General features: G+C 39.0%; 6 protein-coding genes across 6 annotated transcripts; 4 read left to right on the top strand and 2 right to left on the bottom strand.

Moving 5' to 3' along the window:
* Nucleotides 1-4,490: 4,490 nt before the first annotated feature.
* On the top strand, nt 4,491-5,209 carry PHYBLDRAFT_118022 (hypothetical protein; the record flags this gene model as incomplete). Its single annotated transcript, XM_018428614.1, has 4 exons — nt 4,491-4,565; nt 4,649-4,834; nt 4,880-4,997; nt 5,070-5,209. Coding segments are annotated over 4 exons (519 nt in total), but the record flags the coding sequence as incomplete, so codon positions are not given.
* Nucleotides 5,210-7,543: 2,334 nt separating this feature from the next.
* PHYBLDRAFT_32690 (hypothetical protein) lies at nt 7,544-8,619 on the top strand. Its single transcript, XM_018439999.1, has 6 exons — nt 7,544-7,585; nt 7,646-7,745; nt 7,852-7,954; nt 8,058-8,254; nt 8,324-8,356; nt 8,415-8,619. The coding sequence occupies exons 1-6, from the start codon at nt 7,548-7,550 to the stop codon at nt 8,439-8,441; spliced, it is 498 nt and encodes a 165-aa protein (XP_018285920.1). The 5' UTR covers nt 7,544-7,547; the 3' UTR covers nt 8,442-8,619.
* On the bottom strand, nt 8,608-12,203 carry PHYBLDRAFT_188883 (hypothetical protein; the record flags this gene model as incomplete). The annotated part of the gene is made up of 15 exons (XM_018439576.1): nt 8,608-8,906; nt 8,993-9,046; nt 9,133-9,369; nt 9,425-9,566; nt 9,660-9,747; nt 9,820-9,952; nt 10,011-10,430; nt 10,482-10,626; nt 10,701-10,882; nt 10,975-11,105; nt 11,143-11,239; nt 11,326-11,645; nt 11,742-11,832; nt 11,905-12,004; nt 12,090-12,203. 15 exons carry the CDS (start codon nt 12,201-12,203, stop codon nt 8,695-8,697), a joined length of 2,466 nt encoding a protein of 821 aa, XP_018285919.1. The 3' UTR covers nt 8,608-8,694.
* A 337-nt stretch (nt 12,204-12,540) lies between these two features.
* Nucleotides 12,541-13,730, bottom strand: PHYBLDRAFT_150961 (hypothetical protein; the record flags this gene model as incomplete). The annotated part of the gene is made up of 5 exons (XM_018432582.1): nt 12,541-12,656; nt 12,731-12,813; nt 12,901-13,140; nt 13,218-13,344; nt 13,427-13,730. The coding sequence occupies 5 exons, from the start codon at nt 13,728-13,730 to the stop codon at nt 12,541-12,543; spliced, it is 870 nt and encodes a 289-aa protein (XP_018285918.1).
* A 1,421-nt stretch (nt 13,731-15,151) lies between these two features.
* On the top strand, nt 15,152-17,840 carry PHYBLDRAFT_68245 (CCHC-type zinc finger transcription factor; the record flags this gene model as incomplete). Its single annotated transcript, XM_018441914.1, has 5 exons — nt 15,152-15,310; nt 15,351-15,816; nt 15,843-16,121; nt 16,522-16,710; nt 17,026-17,840. 5 exons carry the CDS (start codon nt 15,152-15,154, stop codon nt 17,838-17,840), a joined length of 1,908 nt encoding a protein of 635 aa, XP_018285917.1.
* A 367-nt stretch (nt 17,841-18,207) lies between these two features.
* Nucleotides 18,208-18,414, top strand: PHYBLDRAFT_102335 (hypothetical protein; the record flags this gene model as incomplete). Its single annotated transcript, XM_018427713.1, has 1 exon — nt 18,208-18,414. A coding segment is annotated over one exon (207 nt), but the record flags the coding sequence as incomplete, so codon positions are not given.
* Between the last annotated feature and the right edge of the window lie 1,382 nt (nt 18,415-19,796).

Below are 19,796 nucleotides of genomic sequence, written 5' to 3'. Positions count from 1 at the left end.
TTACTAACTCGGCATGGTTGATTCTGCTTGTAACTTCACCATATCTTGCGACAAACTCAGAAAAGGTTCCTCTAGTAACGTCTTCACTAGTTGCTCTTCTACTAACTCTGTCTGATAACGCTATTGCCGTCAAGCTTTGTTCATAGACCATGTCCAGGCCATCCACGCCGCGTTCGTCTTCCACTATCATGTTATGTAATATGATACATGCTTTCATTATCATATTTAAGTCGGTAATTCTCCACAACTTTTCAGGAAGCTTTACAATGTTGAATCGAGCCTGCAGTACTCCAAAAGCCCATTCAACATCTTTTATTGCAGCCTCTTGTTTTTTAGCAAACAGCTAGATTATAAAATTTTAAGTAGTAAATGTTAGTTAAGATAAGAATAAATATAAGAGTACACAAATATATGTTACCTTTTCCTTTGCTAATACGTGAATTGATATGGTTTTTACCAATGGTGCATACCTTGGGTAAATTCCATCGGCGAGATAGTACCCCATGTCATATGTCTTGCTTCCAATGTTGTAACTCACAACAGGGCCTGTTCCTTCAGTGACTTCTTGAAAGACATCAGATCGATCAAGAACATTAATATCATTATGGCTGCCAGGGAGCCCAAAGTACGAATGCCACAGCCAGAAGTCTTGAGAAGCAACGGCCTCAAGGATCAAGGTTGGCTCATGTTTCCGGCCAGTGTACTGACCGTGCCAAGCCGTTGGGCAGTTTTTCCAGGCCCAATGCATACAGTCTATGGATCCTAGCATCCCTGGAAACCCTCTTTCGGCACCAACTGCCGGTAGCCGATCTGTATTTGCTTGATTCGGCTTTCGAAGGTATTCGTCCCTTGGCAAACGATATCTTATATGATGCCCTTTCTCTACTCTTTCCCTTCGCTGTCCTCGCAAGATATCAATAATTAGATTATTAATCAGAAAAACATTTTTTTATCACCTTTCGCTGATTTTATACCTTATTTTGTATTCCTCTAAAGAAACAAAAAGAGGAAAAGAGAAAGAGTCTGTAAGGAAATACATGCTTTCAGAGCTTTGCTTTTGTTTTTTGTTTTTTTTTGCTCGTGACTAGAAAAACAAAACAAAGTGTCTTGATTTAGAAAGTAGAGGTGTTATCTAGTGGAAAATTGAATATTTTATCCATTTTCAATTGAAACGGCGATGTAATTTCCAATGATTGTTATACGTTTTTCTCGGTTGACGCGATTTAGTGGAAAATGTATGTGGAAAATTACGAATTTCCTAATTTTCCACTAACATTTTCCATTAATTATTTCCTCAAAATCAAGCTTATTATCTCACTCTCAAATTAAGGTATAGGGTAGCCAGGAGTGTCTATTGTATATGTAATTAATTTATTCGATCTTTAAAGGTCGAATTTATTTAAAAAAAAAAGATTGAAATTTATGAGGATTTATTTTTCTTATATTTGACACAGTATGATGTTCTCATCAATTGATAAGTTTCCACAACTGCTGCCGGAGTGCTTTGTTTTTTACTGGGTTTGTCCAATCTTTATTTTTTAACAGTCGCACTTTTTCCATTAGATAACACCTCCTCTAGTAAAATAGGCTTTAGATGAAACATGTAACTTTAGGCGTTTACAACCTTTTAAGTATATATTTAGTTTTTAGCAAAAATGTCATGCAATAATATCAGAGGCGCAGGAAAGAAAACAATAAACAAACACAAGGTAAAATAATAGTGTTCTTGATAAAGGCAATTTTGTTTTGTCATTCACTGATTGTTTCATATAATAGATGCTACCACCGAAGAGTCATTGTACCAACAAAGGTATCCTTTGAAAAAAAAATCTTAGTATTCCTAAACCCATTCTCATTCACCCCCAATTTTTCTTTCTTTTTTAAAGTATTTTTTATTGGTAGAGCAGCCGTGCTTGTCGCGCGGCCATTACTGGTTTTTTTGTGCTTATGCATGTGAGGGCAGAGAAAGAGAGAGAGAAAAGTGGTCAATGGGAAGAATGGGGTAACAAATGTAGAAACCAGCTATTATTTTTGACAACATTAGTGCCCAATGACCGATTCTGCGAAATCCAGCTTGAGACTTTGTTAGCCATCACGCTAGGAAGAAAAGGAGTTCCCTCAAAAACAAAATTCTAGTGGGCCCGCCAGATAGAATATGCTGTTATAGAGACTACCAGGATTTGCAATTCCAAGACTGCCGACGTGGAGAAGAAAAGGCACACGGTATTAAAAAATACGACCGGCAGACCAAGCTTGGAAATAGTGAGTCGAAGGTACGCGGGATGCACTTGATCGTACGCCTTCTCCTGATCCAGCAACAGTGCAATACCCGGATCTTGAGTTATCTGGGCTTGCTGCATTACAAGGTGTGTCAACAAACCGTTATCGGCAATAAACCAATCGGACGCATTCACCCCCAATTGATAGAGGTCTAGCCGAGAAAGTCCCGAAGATTACTCTGAAAATGAGGAGCATGTAACTCTGACTTTTTTCTTTTGACTACAAAGTATTCAGCTGTGCGCCCTGTTAAATAGAGAGCTGAGACGAGGTCAAGCAAGAGGCTAAAAGGGAAAATAGTAATTATCTATAAACCCTTGAGCCCAATTGTTTACTGCTAGACATATAGAGCTTACCTGAAGAAAAAAAAACGTGCTTGGAAGCCTTTTCTAAAAGCGTAGCTACTTTGATTAAGCAAAAAGCCTATGCGTTGTATGAAGGCAATCAGTATCGCAGCCTAGATAATACATCTAAAACCACTATCAGGTACTGTGTGAAAGCTAATGTTGTGCCACATTGTACTCACACCTTTTTTTTGAAAAAATAGTAATGTCTTAAATAGTATCTTAGATTTGTCTAATGAGGACAAATCAAAAGGTTTACAGTGCTCACTTTTTAGTGACATTCAGTGAAGCCAGATGAAGAAGCTCCGGCAAGCAAAGAAGGAATGGAAGGCGCTTCCGGATGACGTGCAGATCTCATTGAAAAAGATTGAGAAAGTAATAATTAGTTACATAATAAGAAACATAAAGGTCGCTCTCTTGTCCTAATAACCGCCAATTAGAATTACAGTTAGCAGAAGCAGATATTAAAAAAGCGTATAGGAGTCCTTGAAGCTGTAAATCATTCATGCTCTCACAGAAGAAGAAAAAATATTTCAAAGTGTATTCTTCCCTGTATGGAGTTATGAAAGCTGTATACAAATAATATCTAGTAATTCTGACAAAAATGCATTAATTAAATATAGGCCTTCAACCTTGCACGAGAATACAAATGTTTTTGCTCTGAATTGTCGTGAGCCATATACGGAATAAGACTTGGTGTGGACAGACTAAAAGTTCAAAATTAGTTCAAAATACATATTAGATAAAATGCGCAAGGCCTAGAAAGACCCACAATAAAATATTTTCACCTGTCTACCGCTATTAAATTTGTTTTTTCGTTCCAAAATACACATTTATTTCCCCCATACCGCTGTGGATGCTCTTATCACTTCAACTATTGCAAAATTTCTCAAGTCTACATTAAATAATCAGACTTCTAGGAATTAATCATCCTCCACAAAATCAAAAGGAATTATCTATCTTTCCTTTTGTCACATACCCGAAAATTTTCTAGTTACTGTCCAACTCATAAGTGCAAATCGTCCAGTTTAATTTTTTTAATTGTCCTAAAAACTAGTATAAAATATGGTTGAAGAAAATGATCGATTCCAAAGATAAAGGGAATACTAAAATAGGAAAAGGACGGTTATTGTGGCTTGTTTTAAATTAGCTTTATCCTTTTATGCTCAAAACTTTTTGACATTTCTTAAGCAAAGAAAGATAAATTGAACATGGGACGAACAAAAGCAGCCAAGCATGAAGAGGTGATTGAATCCGACATTGAAGAAGAGTACGAATACGAAAACGACGAGGAAATTGACCGTAGTAACGAAGAGGCAAGACGCACAGAAATGCATCCAAGTCTTTGGAGATCCATTAACATTGAGACCTCAATTACTCTAGGAGTATACAAGTGAAGAGGGAGACGATGACGAGGAGGAAGATAGCGAAGAAGAATCAGAAGAAGAGCGCAAGGTAGATCCAAAGGCCAAACTTGCACAACTGAAGAGAAGTATGTATATGTATTGTATGCATCTAAACATACCAAGTCTTAATATCTCTCAACATGGCAAAAGGTCTTGCCCATGTTTCTTTTGAGCAGCTGGCTGAGATAAAAGCAAAGATGGGAATGAAGGAATTCAACAAAGTTAGAAAAAGCAAGGGATCTGATGAAGAGTCCGACGAAGAGTCTGAGGAAGAAGATCCAAGAAAGAAAAAAGGAACTGTGTCAAAGGCTCAGATATTAAAAGATCTCAGGGGGGCATCCAAACAGTTAAAGGGAGACCGTGTGAAACGAACAAAAAAAGATATGAAACGAGACAGCAAACACAGGTAAAAATGGGCTAATATACAAAATGCATAATATAGATTTTCTTATTATTATTTTTTAAAAAAAGTCCTATGGAAATGTCATCAAAAAGAGCTGTCGGTCGATTTAGAGAGGTTGTTCCAATTGCTGCAGAAGTAAGTGGATGAAGTGAATGTGTTATTATTTAATAAGGATATCATTTTTTTAAAAATAAAACTAAAACTGTTTTGTCTAATAGAAACGAAGAGATCCGCGTTTTGATAAAATGTCAGGACAATTCAACCAGGAGTTGTTTGAAAAGTCGTATGATTTCTTGGATGATTATAAACAAAACGAACAAGCGATGCTCCGAGATAGAATTAAGAAGGAAAAGGATCCAGATACTCGTGCTGAACTAGAGAGTGCATTAATTAGAATGGTAAGCGTCACATTTGGCACCAAGGTGGTATCCTAAACGGAATTATTGTAGACATCTCGTGAATACTCTGCGAAAGAGGCCAAGAGAAAGCAGTTGCTGGCACGTGAGCGAAAGAAGGTTGAGGCTGAATTGGTTGAACAGGGTAAAACCCCTTTTTACCTCAAGCGCTGTAAGTATCAGATACAAGTATCATAATACTGTCATAATGGTGTACTGACTCCTTATCACATTGCCTATACAGCCGAAAAGAGAAAGCTGGACCTTGTCGACAGATACAACAAATTGGGCAAAAAGAATATGGACAAGATTCTCGAGAAGCGACGCAAGAGAAATGCTACCAAAGACCATCGTCGCGTGCCATTCAGCAGGCGATCAGAATAAAACTATTCTATCGGCTGTATTTGACAATAAGAACACATTCAAGATACTAATAACTCGCATCAATAAAGTACAATATAATATCCCAAACAGTATAATAAAGCAATTGTGAATAGGTATGATTAGTATTTGAATGGAGTGTAGAAATTATGGTTTGCGCTGCAACTTTCGTTTTATAGTGACATTCGAAGGATAAAACCAAGGATATAAAATAGTGCTTGAGAATTGCTTTTGGTTTTATGATAATACATTGAATAATGTATCCAGATACACATACATATACACATACACATATGTTCATGTCTCCAAAGTCAGTCATTGATTATTATTAAAGCTTATTACTATTATCATCGTTGGTGGAAATTAAAACACATTTCTACTCTCATTATGCGTCGTATCCCAAAAGGCAATCAAAAGTTTGTTGAAGCTTAACTTCGAAATAGAAAATCTGTCAAGGATGCTACAAATATCATTGGTTTATAGGTCACTACAATTAAAAGGCTTCGTCTCAAATTGGACATTCCGATATGACAATGTCTTAGTAGACCGACTAAAATTGATATATTACTTGCTAGTCACCTTATCCGCGTCTATTATACTTATACATTCAAAACCGCCGAAGATGCTCGCCGTCAATTCGAAAAAAAAAGAAGAGCGTTCACAGATATGCAAACACAATTCGCAAATTTCTTAAGGGAATGTGGTTTATATCCCACGTTACACGTTACATGTCAATCAAAACAAACTCTATCGGAGGCGAAAACGCTTAAACTTTCAAGATCCCTCTATCAATAAAATCGCTTTTGCAATAAGTCTTACTAACAAAAAAAAAAGGCAGACTTTGATAAATGGAGGCTATAAGTGTACAGTGGGTTTGGAATGTATCAGAATCAATCCTTGAGGGATGTATCTCTTCTTCCAAGTGTTCAACACAAGCCATGTAACATGTCTTGATTGTATTTTTGGATTTCCAGATGATTTCAATAAGAAAGAAATAATCGTTCTTTAAATAAAAAACGCATTACTTTAGTATTATTTGGAGTCTATAATTGATAAGTCTTTGCTTTTATATGTTCTATATGAATAATAGATTTCAGAGCATCAATGCAGAAAGTATCTTATATTCATACTTATATATTACTGAGCTAAATCCAATTGACCATTTGCCAAGAAATTTCGTCATTAAAAGTACTCAAGTACTCTAGATATTAAGAAAAAACCCCAATTACTGTTGAGTTGCAGTGGCTTAAAATTGAATGATTAAATGGTCTTAATTCCAAGTGACAAAAAAGAGTCCCGCCATTGTTTCTATAAAAAAATATTGGGTTTTTTCAATATTTCTATTCTAGAGTTACTTATTTTGTATTGGTATTTTATGAAATGATTATAAACCATGGTTGGATATTTATACAGTCTGTAAAAATGAAAAAGAAAGTTAAAGTTGCCTTTTGGTTTATAAGAGCATCTCCAGTAGTCAGCCTTAACTCAACTTTTCTCTTAAATTGAAATATTTAGCCAACGTTGATTTTCCTAGCAGTTCAATTTACTTTATTTTAAATAAAAAAAGTTAATAAAGATTTAAGATTGCTTACTGAGAACGCTTTCATAATTTATTTAAAGAAAAGGGTGAATTGAACTGCTTGGCGAAGTGACCTTTTCGTTAGCTAAAGTGGCGATGTTTGGATTTAGACAAGTTAAAAGTTAACTGCACTGCTGGAGACTGAGATTAAAATCGTAATGCCTCTCATTAGTAAGCTGCTGGGTGGTCAATCATAAGCCTACTCCTATCCTTATATTTCAAGAAAAGTGATTGCCAGCTGTAGTACAAGTGTCGGCGTAGAGGACAATAGAACGGAACCATCTTTATTCTTCCATAGTCTCAGCATAGAACAATTTTCTTTTAATATTAAATTATGCGGCAGAATGTAACACAGAAATAGGTCTATATTTTTATAGAGTTTGATAGAAAGGCAAAAAGGGAACAATGGCATTTCAAATAGAATGGTTTTCGCTCCTCAATGGGTACGTATAGCCTTGTAGTACTTCTTTAATATACTAATGTTGATCACATCTTATTTACAGCATTTTATAAAGCCATAGAAAGTTTTCCGATTTCTACACAAGCATCAGATCTTTCGATCACGCAATCTCCGATACATTGAAGCCAAAATCAGCACTCTGATGGAGATTTTGAGATGGAGATCAAACCAAGCAATGGCATTCAAGGTAGATGACGAAACTCCGCCATACTTAATAAATTATATTGAAACCGATGAGTATAAAAATGAAAATAAAATCATACTCTTCAAATATAACTACTTTTTCTCTCAAAACTATCACAATGTCTGAAACTGCCACATTTGCCGCTGGATGCTTCTGGTGAGACTAATTTTATATTGTAATTGTCGCAATTATAATTAATCAATCAATTGACCATAGGGGTGTTGAGCACATTTTCAACAAGCATTTCTTGAAAGATGGCATTATCACGCGTGTTGGCTATATGGGAGGTCAATTAGAAAATCCTTCATATAAACAGGTAATGCAAACCATTTGAAGCATTTAGTTACTGGAAATTTAAATATATGTATATATGTGTATGTGCCATTTTTCCTTTTCTTTTTTTCTTTTCTCTTAAAAAAAAGGTGAAAACAGGGACCACTGACCATGCCGAAGTTTGCGAAATAAAATTTGATCCTAGCAAAGTGAGCTATGAGACTTTGGTCGAATTCTTTTATAGTATGCATGGTAAGTTACAAACATTTTATTTGTTGCAATATATATATATGTTGAATACAATAATCTGTAATACAAGTTCCTGTTGACTAAACACTTTTATATTTATCTTCAGATCCCACCACTCTCAACTTCCAAGGCCCTGATGTTGGTACCCAATATCGTTCTGTCATTTTCTACCACAGCCCTGAACAAAAATCTATTGCTGAGAAAGTAACTCAGGAAGTATTGGAAAAGCATTACAAAAAGGAGGGAATCGCAACCCAAATTGTTCCAGCACAACAATACTATGATGGAGAAGAATATCATCAGGTAATGAAGACAGAGCCAATTGTTATCGTGTGTTACATTTACTAACCGTAAGACTTCATTGCACAATAGTTTTACTTGGAGAAAAATCCTGAAGGTTACGCAGTAAGTATAAAAAATAATTAATTAGAGAATAATAGATTACTAATGCGTGCTTTCTCAGTGTCCTACCCACTACCTCCGTTGGTAATCCATTAAAACGAAACCAAAAAGCCATTGTAAATTACTCGCCCATAAGCCAAACACATCATCAAATCATATCTGCCACCCCCTTTTCTATTGCATATTATTAAATCCTAAACTACTATATTCACACGAACCTTTTAAAATAATAATAATTGTGTGTACAATATACATTGAAACGAATACTTTTTTTTATTGATATTTAAATGATATGGTGTTAGATAGACATGCGCGTATTAGAATTATAAAAAGATAGAATCTCATAGTGCATTTATATCTATCAAATCTGATCCGCAGAAGATACATTTTTGGCACTTGAGTAAGATAGTATCTGTAAAAGACATATGTTCGGGATTATTGTTTGGAAGTCTGATGAAATCCAATGATCCTGGCTGTAAACTTTTGGAATTACAAGAGGTACATTTACGCGCACTTGGTGTTGAGAGAACTCGCATGGTCATACAGCATTTCTCTATTGAAATATTATGTATATCGATTACAGCTATTAGCTCTCTTGTTGCTATTTTCCTTTTAATTTTGTCATGGTACAGAACTTACCCCATGTGTGACCTGATGTGCAAGAAGCAAAAGTTCCTCTAGAAGGCATGATCAGTAATTATACCAGTTAAAGAATATATATGTGTATGAATCAATATGCGAGAGGGAAAAAGAATAAGACGAAGAAAAAAAAAGGATATTGTCTTGACAAATTGGACAGTGTTCTCGTCCTATAACTTTTTCTGATGGCTCGGTGGTTTTAGAAAATTGGGAAGCACGGTCGATCTCAGCCAATAAATCGTCGTAAGGGCCCAGATCAGGAAAGCAAGATTCCAACTTGTCGTGGACATTTCGAATGGTGTCCAATAGATAAGATGACACATTTCCTTCTATAAGTGCATCATCGCAAATCAACTGAATCACCATAATGTCGTCCTCTATTTTAGTGAAATACATTTAGTAGTCTCTTGTGATCTCTCATTAGATATTTACCGTCAAACTCTCTAAAATCTTCGTCTTCACGCTCGATAGCAAATTGTAGGACAGAATCTGCATAATTTTCCCTTGTTATCTTTCGGGCCATCGCGCACCATTTTCTCAAATCTTCATTAATCATTTTTGGCAGCTCAAAATACTAATATAAATATAGATAAAAGTATAAGTATAAATACACAAAAGCTCACCAGAAATTACAATCCAGCTACTTGTTATATAATGAATATTTTACCTTTAATACCAATTTGACGGTGCACATTGTCATGGCTGCTGCAGATGTAGTATCACTGTATATATTCTTGGTCAATGTATTGGGATCCCTAATAAAGAGGTATAATAAATGCTCGTCAGTAAATTAGCATATGCAACTCTCAATTGAACACTGTTCTCACCTTGGTTTTCTGTGTGTGTCTTTCATAAGGCTTCCAACTGTTGATAACCATGTAAAAATAGTATCGACACTTTCATCGTTCGCAACATATTCCAAAGCCTCGTGAATAATATTTTTAATAGGGTATGTGAATACTTAAAGGTCGTTAGTAAGAAAGTTAAAGAGATTGTATGGTATTTTATAATAACTTACTGTAGTTAGGATCTTTAATACACTTCTCAATATTTTTGCATAGCATTTCCAGTGTTTCTGTTTCTTCTCTTGTGGATTGTAAAATGAATCCCATGTATGTATCAAACACAGAGTTGGATCGATTAGATATATCGATTACCGGTTTCATGGTGAATGCAATAGCAGTGTACAGAGAGCTATAAGAGTTTGCTGTTCCCCACATAATAGGCACAATATCGATATTTGGGTTTATAGCATCCTCTTCGGCCTTAGACTCGATTTCCATACACTGGAATTTATATTTGTGTAACAGAATATCCGTAAGAGCGCATGAGCGGGGAAGGTTCAAAGAAATTGTGCTTTCTTTAGTGTTAAGGACGAGACCTTGACCTTCGTGTGTAAAAGCTTGCAAATATTCACCATCCGTAGTCCAGGAAGCGCCTATTTACTTTACATGTTAAACAAACGCGTGTACAAAAGAATTTGACCTACTAGACAGTCCCATGCTTGTATCTTCAGGTATATATCTGTGCCAGTCTCCAATCATTTCTGCACTATCGCTTTCTATTTTCAGAAAGGCAGTCAGTATACTGATGCCTTTGGAGACAACTAGTTTGAGAGTAGAACCGTCATCAGACTACAAATAATACATACATGGTACCAGTCAATGATTTTGTATGCTTATGACAAATAATAAATAGAAATACTTACGAAATCATCCCATGTAGTCAGTAAAATTGGGATACTAGGGCTATCCTTAAACCAGGTAAATAGTTTTTTGACGATAGGAGAGTAAATATGCACTTGGCCCTTTGCATCAGCATTTACTGTGATGGTGAAAGAAGACAGGTATACTTCGCCTGAATTGCTAGAAGCCATAAGATAGGCAGTGTCTAAAAGTAGTATTTAGATGCATTTATACATATAGTCTACTTAATCTACTTAATCTATTTCTATCAATACTTTTGCAAAACATAAAACTTACATGTGTTTCCACTGATTTTCCATTTGGACCATTGTAATAGATTTACGTAGTTATTTGTGGGTCTGAATTCTGTGATGAACGCTAAGCCGTGTCGACGCGAATAGCTGTGTTTTCCTTTCTCTTTTAATGCTCTGTAAAGTATATCACCTATATACCTAAGCTTCCTACCTCCAAATAGTTACATGGCCACTCTTGTGTGATAAGGCCAGAACACCAGGCATTTCTGCTAATGGATCTACAATAATCTTAGATGTCCAAGCACAATCTAAGCATAAGAAGAAAGGGGGAAAGGGAAGGGAAGTAAGCCTCTTTTTTTTCTTTTAGAAAATGAGGTCCTTATCTATTACACACAGAGAGTCTGGAATCGCTTCATCTCATCGATATTTTTAAACTGAAATTGACTATTAAGCTTCTTTGGATTTGATTCTTTTTGATCGTCTGAGCTTTCATTTTCTTCTTCGTCATCTTCCTCTTCTTCGTCATCTTCTTCATCACTTGGAGCTAATGCCGCTGCCTTTTCATCGATATCCATAGCACTTTCATCCGTACTTTTTACATGTTTGTAAATATCCTTAGTCAAATCTAGTGTAGGTATCCAACGTGATTGGCCATTATCTGGATGCTCATAAAACACGATTCGGTGCTTTGTTGTCACTGCTGTCAAATAGCACCTTTATAGCATTATCAAAATTCAGAGAAAAAGATATACATATAAAATAACAAAAATAGAGGTCGGTTGGCTGGCTATAATATTCTTTCTATCTTACCCAAGACTACTTGATAGCCCACTAGGCGACCATGTAGCCCATCGAAAGGACTCTGGCATGGCATAGGATGGATCAACATATTGCTCAAATACTAGATAATATTGGAGCTCAACTATAAGCTAAAGTCGCATACGCGATTGACGCATATTAAACAAGAACTTGCCTTGCGACTCTCCAAATTCACTTGGTTCCAAATCTATTGCCAAGATTCCTTCGTGAATGTGACCTTCAAGATCAGAAGCCATCCCGGCTAGGATAGGTGTCTAATTAATCCCATTCACATTCATGCAAAAAAAAAAGCAAAAGTCAATGCATTGCCAATTTGGATTGATTATTATATGATCGCACCAGTACATGCACCGCTGATTCAAAGCAAGCAAGAATATGACAGTCTTCTGACCATGAGACACAGTTAGAGAAGAAAGGCTTGGATTGCAAGACGATTCCTGGTTGGACTTCCATGGTACTTAATCATCCTGTGCTTCATGACATCGCTTGACTTGACCTTTTTCTTTGACAGTCACACTTCTTTAGGTAAAAACTTGCCGCATTTGGGATAAATGAATTATTAATATATCTGCTACATTGAAGAATTCATAAGAGTTGAATAATTGTATGATTATTTATATGATTATTCTATAGATTATTCTATAGATTATATTTTTATGGTATAAGGGTATATACAGAAGAAGTACACAAAGTGATTTAACTACTTGGATTGCTTATGTGGCTGTGGATGTTGATGCGGGCGTGGAAGGATTTTTAGTAGATCAAAAACCAATCTTAGTGAGAGCTACTTTCAGTCATTTGAATAAGGTCTGAAAGCACCAACCCACATTTGTACACCTTGCTCTTCCATTACGATTGCAATTCCACTGTAAAATGCCCCCAGTGCAGCTAGATATGCGAATACACCTGGTTAACACCAATAAATCCCAAGTAAGTAATATATAATTAAAAAAAATCCAAATTTTAAAGAGGCATTTTACCACTAACACGTAGAATTGGCACTATGTCTGTAATATTGTATATGGCTGTGAACAGCAATGTCATGAAAACCCACCAGAGGTTCCTAACAGATAAAATATAGAATAATCCGAGCCAAGAATGTACAAAGTATTTAGATGAAGTATATAAAGAATGCAATGTACTGTATTACCATGTGAGGACAAAAGTGCCGTTTTTTACTTTAACAGATATCACTGCCAGCATAAGAGTATATGCCGCCCAAAGAAAATTGTATACAGCATTTGCTCGCCCTAAGTCTCTCTCATCGTCCAAGGATGATAAAGTAGGATAAACGGTTGGGAGCATAAACATTCCAGAGCCTGTCCAGAAAGCGCCGTAAGATACCAATATTGTGCCTGAAAATGTACCTCCGAAATATAAATCAATGAAACTGTATGATGTGTCAGAAGATAAGCTGTGATTAATAGATGGCGTAAATTGGTGTTTCGTTGTATCTTCGACTATTACCCTGCTACATACTGTGCAAGCCCGCCAAACATTATAGCTGTAGGTAGAATGATGTGGTTGGATTTATCGGGCAAAAAAATGTTGAATGTACCCAGTAGGATAGTAACAACAGCAAAAGACCAGTTCCCTTTATTTTATTTTTTAAAGACGGGTGGTTAACACAGGAGCTTATTCAAAGGCGACTACATATTTTCATATGTGATGTATACCGATTACGGCTGGGTTTCCAGTGGATATAGGACGTCGACCTGACTGGGCATTGAGAATAGGGTTGGCTGTACGGGTGAGCCCATGATTGTAAAAAAAGGGTATTGGGTTAAGTTTGTGGCCACGATGAGCATGACTATGAGTATGACTACGGTAGCTTTGATCATCGTGAGGTTCGACACGTCCATCGTTATTGTGCGTTGTGCTAAGTAAGGACTCCTCTGACATATTTTCGGGCTCCCGCATAATCTTTCGATGCAAACGATAGCGATCTTCGATTGCACGGCGCAAATTATCGCGTGGCATTGCTTATATAAATATTTTTAAAAAAAACCTAGCGGTTACAAGAGCAAAGAGGTGCATGAACGCTGAGAATATCTGATTCAAATTTATACAAAAGATATCGGAGTTCCTGCTGTTTTGTGAATTGCTAAAGGTGTTTATGAAATGATGGGTCAATTAAAAAAGGGCAATCCACCAATTTGGAAGCAATACATAAATACAAATATATATACATATACATATATATAATACAATGGCACTATAAGAAAGAAGGGGCGATTCAGGGGTGGCTTTTAAAAATACTATAAGCAGTTTTCAAAATCGCCCTCTTAATAGCCCTTTTTTTACCGTAGTGTAGTAAAACTGATTTTCATAAAAAAATACACTGAGTATCAAAAAGTAATGCAAGCTTTATAACCCGAAAACTCTCTAAAACTTGCGCGATGTTCTTTTAAATCCACATTTCAATAGACCAATCAAAGAAACAATACAGAAAAAAAGTAATCAAAAAACTAAAATCACAAATATGGTACCTGCTCTCAGATCTCAAGAAAGAAATGAAGCAAATAAACGATGTAACTCATGCCATTACTGTACACAAGAGTATTAAAAACAATACCAAGCAATGTGACATCGCCAAGAAGCTCAGTGTTAGCTCTTATATTGCTTCCAGAGTTCTCGAACACCGCAGAAAAACTGGATCTTATTAGAGAGCCAAAAAACCAGAAAGGCAATAAAAAAAAGTTAAATTCAAGAGATGAAAGAGAAATCCTGTGTATTTCAAAGTATACAACGCAGAAAGTTTCAACCATTAAAAGAACTGTCGCCACTCCTAAATCAAGTACATTCAAACGGTTCCTTCATAACTATGGCATTTATTTACGTAGATTTTTAAATAATCCTAAGATCTACCTTGAAAATTAAAAGGAGTGGTCTGAATGTCACACTGCTCATCCTGATTGAAGTATTGAGGATTGGAATAGAATCATTTGGAGCGATGAGAAGTGATTCGGGCTTTTTAGAAGCGATGGGTGCAATAAAGCGCTCCATAAAAAGAATACCAGTCTTCACTCTCCTTTCATCTCTCCAACCATGAAGTTTAGAGGTGTTTTTTTTATGTCTTGGGGCTTCTTCTTAGTAAGGGTAGCGGTGCTTTAAGTATTATAAACGAACAAGCCAATCCCAAGAAGTATGTCAAGGTATTAGAAAAGGGATATCATTCTTCCTTCGCAATTTTCTATTATCCAGCTGACTAGAAGGACATTATAGCCCAAGAAGACAATACAATGTCACACACAGGCAAGGTAGCTTTAGAATAGACAAGACAATATAAGTTGAAAGTTTTGTCTGGTAAGCCTCTTCAAAGCCCAGATCTTAATAACATTGAGTACATATTGGACTATATAAGCAAGAGAATCAGGTCAAACAGATATATTGTGTGTAGCATGGCTCTTCCCGCTAAAGTACCAAACCCGCCCAATGGGTCTACCACAACATTAAGTCAACCCAATACTTCTACTTCACAAACCTCCGCCACCACCCCTTCAACACCAACCCCTAGGTCATATCTCGATGTTGCTACAGCTGCTTCTAAGCCTGTTCAAGTACCAGCTGTTCTTTTTTCCAACTTGCCGACATCTACAGATCGCGTTTGCCGCAAAAATACCTCCCCTCACTCGATTTTTCTTCACCTCACCTGCTGCCCCCACCCTTACTGATGAATTTTGGACTGCTCTCCGAGCCAACGTTCCTGAAGAATGTACCTTGGGAGTGTTATTCCCCAACAAACAGCCGCTCATCCACGAAATACCCCTTACCAGTTCCGCCATCAGTACCGACATCTGTACCAAAGGCTTCCCAGTAGGGAGCCAGACATACTTCCCTTATATGGGTATTGCCCCAGGCACAAAAAATTTGTGTATCTTCCTCGCCCAGCTTCCCTTCCTTCCTCGCCCTCTGCTCCAAGAGGCTATCGAAACAGCCTTGGCCGCGTATGGCACTGTCCGCGAATACGGTTTGGATCTCCGATACTGGTTTTGCTTGCTTTTGCTTACCTTGAACAACCACCTAACCCCGATGCCACTCTTGCCAAACTTTCATACAAGATCCCGTACAATGGTGGCTCCTACTTCTTAGGTACCTGGAAACAGATGGGTCTCCACTGTAAATATTTTAAGGCTATGGAACACGACATTGAGAACTGCCCTGAACGTCCCAAAGACTCCCGGCGATGCTTTACCTGTTATCAGACTGGTCACTTGCAACATGCCTGCCCTAGAGCACCACCAGTAGATGCCATCTCGTCCAAGAAGCCCCGTAAGATACCCGTGAAACCAGTATCCCACCCTCAACCACCCAAGAGCACCCCTGCTGATTGTCTCAAGACACCGACTAAGCAGTTGACTCTCCCACAAGGTATAGCGACGATGGCTGAGGGATCCCAGGACACCACATACGCCGACAGTAACACTATCTAGTCATCACCACAGACTTCTATCACTTCCCTTCCTACCTCCTCCCGTCTGTCTGCTAATAGGTTCGCTCCACTTGACGAATTGAATGACAACAGCAGCACAAGCGCACTCGTCAACTTCATTCTACCTCTCCTTAGGACGCACAACACCCAATATGACCCCGTTTTTCACCCGCTCCAAAACGCCTTTCTTCCATCAAACTTTACTTCGGGCACTACTGAAGAACAGGAAGCATTTCACCCCAGCGCATTTGACAGCGACGACGACCAAGACTCTCACCATGCACTAACCGAAGACGAGATGGCAGATGGCGATCTATTTTAACTTTATAATTAATATAGCTACCATGAACTGCCGCGGACTTGTCAAGTTTGGAAACACAAATACTCGCTCTCTCTTTATTAGATATCTTCGCTCACTCTCTTTAGACATACTTACCCTTCAAGAAACTCATGCCAGCACAGACGCTCTTCAACAGACGTTTCATCTTCAATCTCAAGCATCCTACTCGTTATGGTCTCCTCGCTGTGGTTTGGTTTCCATCTCTCCCCTCATTTCTTTTACTGATCCCATTTTTTCTCTCTGTGGTCGTTGCATTACTGCCACCGTTGTTCACTCTTCAAATTTATTCGTCCCATTTCGTATTTGCGTTTTATATGTCCCTGCTTCATATCGTCCTCGATATGATTTTCTTACCTCTCTTCTATCCTCCCCACATCCTCTCCATTCCCTTCCTTCTCAATATATTATGCTAGGATATTTTAATTATTCATCATATGCAAATGCCTCTCGTGCTGGTCTCGCGCCACGTCCATGACTGCATTTTGTTGCTAATCACTCTGTAGACCGCGTCACATCGCCTGACGTTCGACCTATGCCTATTTTTCATCGCGAACTTTCCTCATCGACTATCGACTACATATATGCCTCTAAGGACATCGCATCTTATCATTCACCATCCACCGTCACATATGTTCAGCCCCTGTGGACCGATCACTGCCTTGTACGTACCTGCCTTCGCTTTCCTGCGCTTTCTCAAATTGGTCGGGGTTTATGGCGTGCAAACCCTCGTTTGACTCACAACCCCTCCTACTGCTCCTGCCTGTCCGACTGTTTTTCCTCCTTCCTACCACTGCTCTCGCCTTCGATCTCCCCTCAATCACAATGGGATCAGATCAAAGTCGAAGTGGCCCGTTTCACACTTTCATATTCACGCACAACCCGCCCATCCCTTGCCACTTTGCAGGTAAAACTGCAGAGTAAACATGACCATTTGATACATAAATTTCGCTATCGGCCTGCTCAGGACTTTCAGCTTCCTATCGTTGAGCCTCAGCTTCAGCGAGTTCAACAGGAACGTATCGAGATACTAGCACTCCGTGCCGGAAAACACTGGCGAGAACAGGGCGAAACTTCCGCTGGTTTTTTGAAACGCACAGTTGCTACTCGCCAAGCTCGAACCACCATCGCCAGCATCCGCCACTCCTCCCCAGGCACCTTATGCACTGACCCCGATGATCTTATGGAAGCTGCTGCTGCATTTTATGAAGAGCTTTACACACCCGACCCTCCTGCTCAGACAGCTATTGACGACCTCCTCCTTCATTTGCCACCAGACCTCTTCCTCTCTGACACTCCTTCAACCCTTCACCTTGGATGACATCCGAGCTGGAGCCACTCGCACTCCTGATGCCAGTAGCCCTGGGCCGGATAGTTTGCCTTACTAAATTTTGCGACTGGTAATGGATCATTCTATGTGTGCCGATCTACTTGTTCGAATATATAACGATGGGCTTGCCCTCGGTGTGTTTCCTTCGTCCTGGCAATCGACCTGCGTCTGTCTTCTTCCCAAGAAAGGTGACCTCACCTCCTTCCGAAACTGACGCCCGATTGCTCTCATCAATACCGATGCAAATGTGTTCACTCGCCTCATTAACTGTCGCATGGTACCTGCTGCTTCCTCGCTTGACATGCTCTTCCAGACCAGATTCGTGCAATGATGATTCATTGCTAAAAACGGGATGCGGACCAAGCTAGTTATGGAACAAGCCCGACAAGACGGTTCTTCCGGTATAGGACTTCTTCTGGATCAGGAGAAAGCCTACGACAGAGTCCGTCCTGAATACCTTCGTCAGGTCCTACAGCATTTCGACTTTCACCCTTCCCTCGTCACCCGCATATCTCAACTTTTCTTTTCTACACAGATTCAAATCAATGTCAATGGACATCTATCCCGAGCACTCCATCAAGCTTGTGGACTCCTACAAGGTGATCATCTTTCTCCTGTGCTTTTTAACCTTGCGCTTGAATCTTTGTTTCGTCGAATGATCCATGATCCTTCCTTTACCGGTTTTTCTCTGTCACCGCGCACTGCTCTGTCACCACCACCGGCCTTTCATTTCCAGAATGGCATCCCATCCTACAACGCTTTGATATCACCGCTTGGTCTGACAGATCTTCCTCCACTCCCTTACGATATCTCGGTTTTCCACTCATTCAATCCTTACCTTAACGCAATTATTTCTGCAAAGACCTTCTCTCCAAGATTTAATCTGCCTGGCATATCCATGACTCTCGATCTCTCTCCATTTGTGGCCGTGACATGATGCTCAATTCCTTGATCCTATCTAAGCTCTGGAATATCTTCCGAGCCCTCACTGTACCTCTCTCCTTTTTGCGTCGACTTCGCTCGATCATGAGTAAGTTTCTACAATACCGTTACTTTCCTCAAATCTCCCTCAGCATTTTCTGTCGGCCTATTCGACTTGGTGGTCTAGGTATTCTTGATCCTCAAGTCCAACAAGCTGCTCTCTAGTTGCGCTGGCTCCGGCCTCTCGTCTGTTCTCCACTGTCCCCCTCTGGTCTGGTCCCACCTTGGTTCTCGTACGTCCTCTGCCTCGATTCCTCCTCTGTTGATCCACTCGTTCCTTTAATATTTCCATCTCTCCAATCCTCTCATCAATTCGATTTCAACTCTCCTTTGGCCACCCTACTTGCTGCTATTGACCTTCTCCCTCACAACTTCTCCGACGTAGTGATAAACGTTCCCACACGTCTCTCTCTGACTCTCTCATCTCTCACTATCGCACAACTAGACCATCTTCCCTTTCCATCTGCATGGCGTGACCTCCGGGTTTCCGATGCCTATGAAGTTGACCCTAGTTTCGGTGTGCTCGCTCAACGCCTCCTCCACCGCATACTTCGCCGTCCCATCGTTCGCCACCGGTTCTTCGAAAGACTCTACACTCGCTCTCCTGTCTTGCATCCTGTCCTGTACCGTGCCACAATTCCCTCTGAAATATGTGCCATACAGCTTCCATCGTTTGATCCGCCTACTGGTACAGCCGTTGAAGTGGGTCCTTTCTTGACGGCTCTTGTTCCTGACATTCCTTGGCATCGTTTGTCCACTCAGTCTTTCTGCCTTCTCTGCAACTTTCACTCTAAAGCCGCCCACCCCATCCTCCCTTCACTTCTCCCCCGTCAGCTTTGTCGGTTTTTGTCTTTTCCTCTCCCGCATGGTGCCCGTAATGTTTGGTTTCGTGCCCTGCACAAGAAAATTTCTTGTCGCTCTCGCCTCAATTCTAGGTTTCCCACAGCCTTCCCAGACCCATCCTGT

Source organism: Phycomyces blakesleeanus, assembly GCF_001638985.1.
Source record: "Phycomyces blakesleeanus NRRL 1555(-) unplaced genomic scaffold PHYBLscaffold_27, whole genome shotgun sequence".
Lineage (NCBI taxonomy): Eukaryota > Fungi > Mucoromycota > Mucoromycetes > Mucorales > Phycomycetaceae > Phycomyces > Phycomyces blakesleeanus.
This window is presented reverse-complemented; position numbering and strand designations above follow the sequence as displayed.

Excerpts from the sequence above, each read along its gene's own strand:
- PHYBLDRAFT_32690 (XM_018439999.1), top strand. The coding sequence starts at position 7,548 with ATGTCTGAAACTGCCACATTTGCCGCTGGATGCTTCTG. Across the intron at positions 7,586-7,645 it reads TTTGCCGCTGGATGCTTCTG|GGGTGTTGAGCACATTTTCA; the intron begins GTGAGACTAATT and ends AATTGACCATAG. Across the intron at positions 7,746-7,851 it reads AAAATCCTTCATATAAACAG|GTGAAAACAGGGACCACTGA; the intron begins GTAATGCAAACC and ends CTTAAAAAAAAG.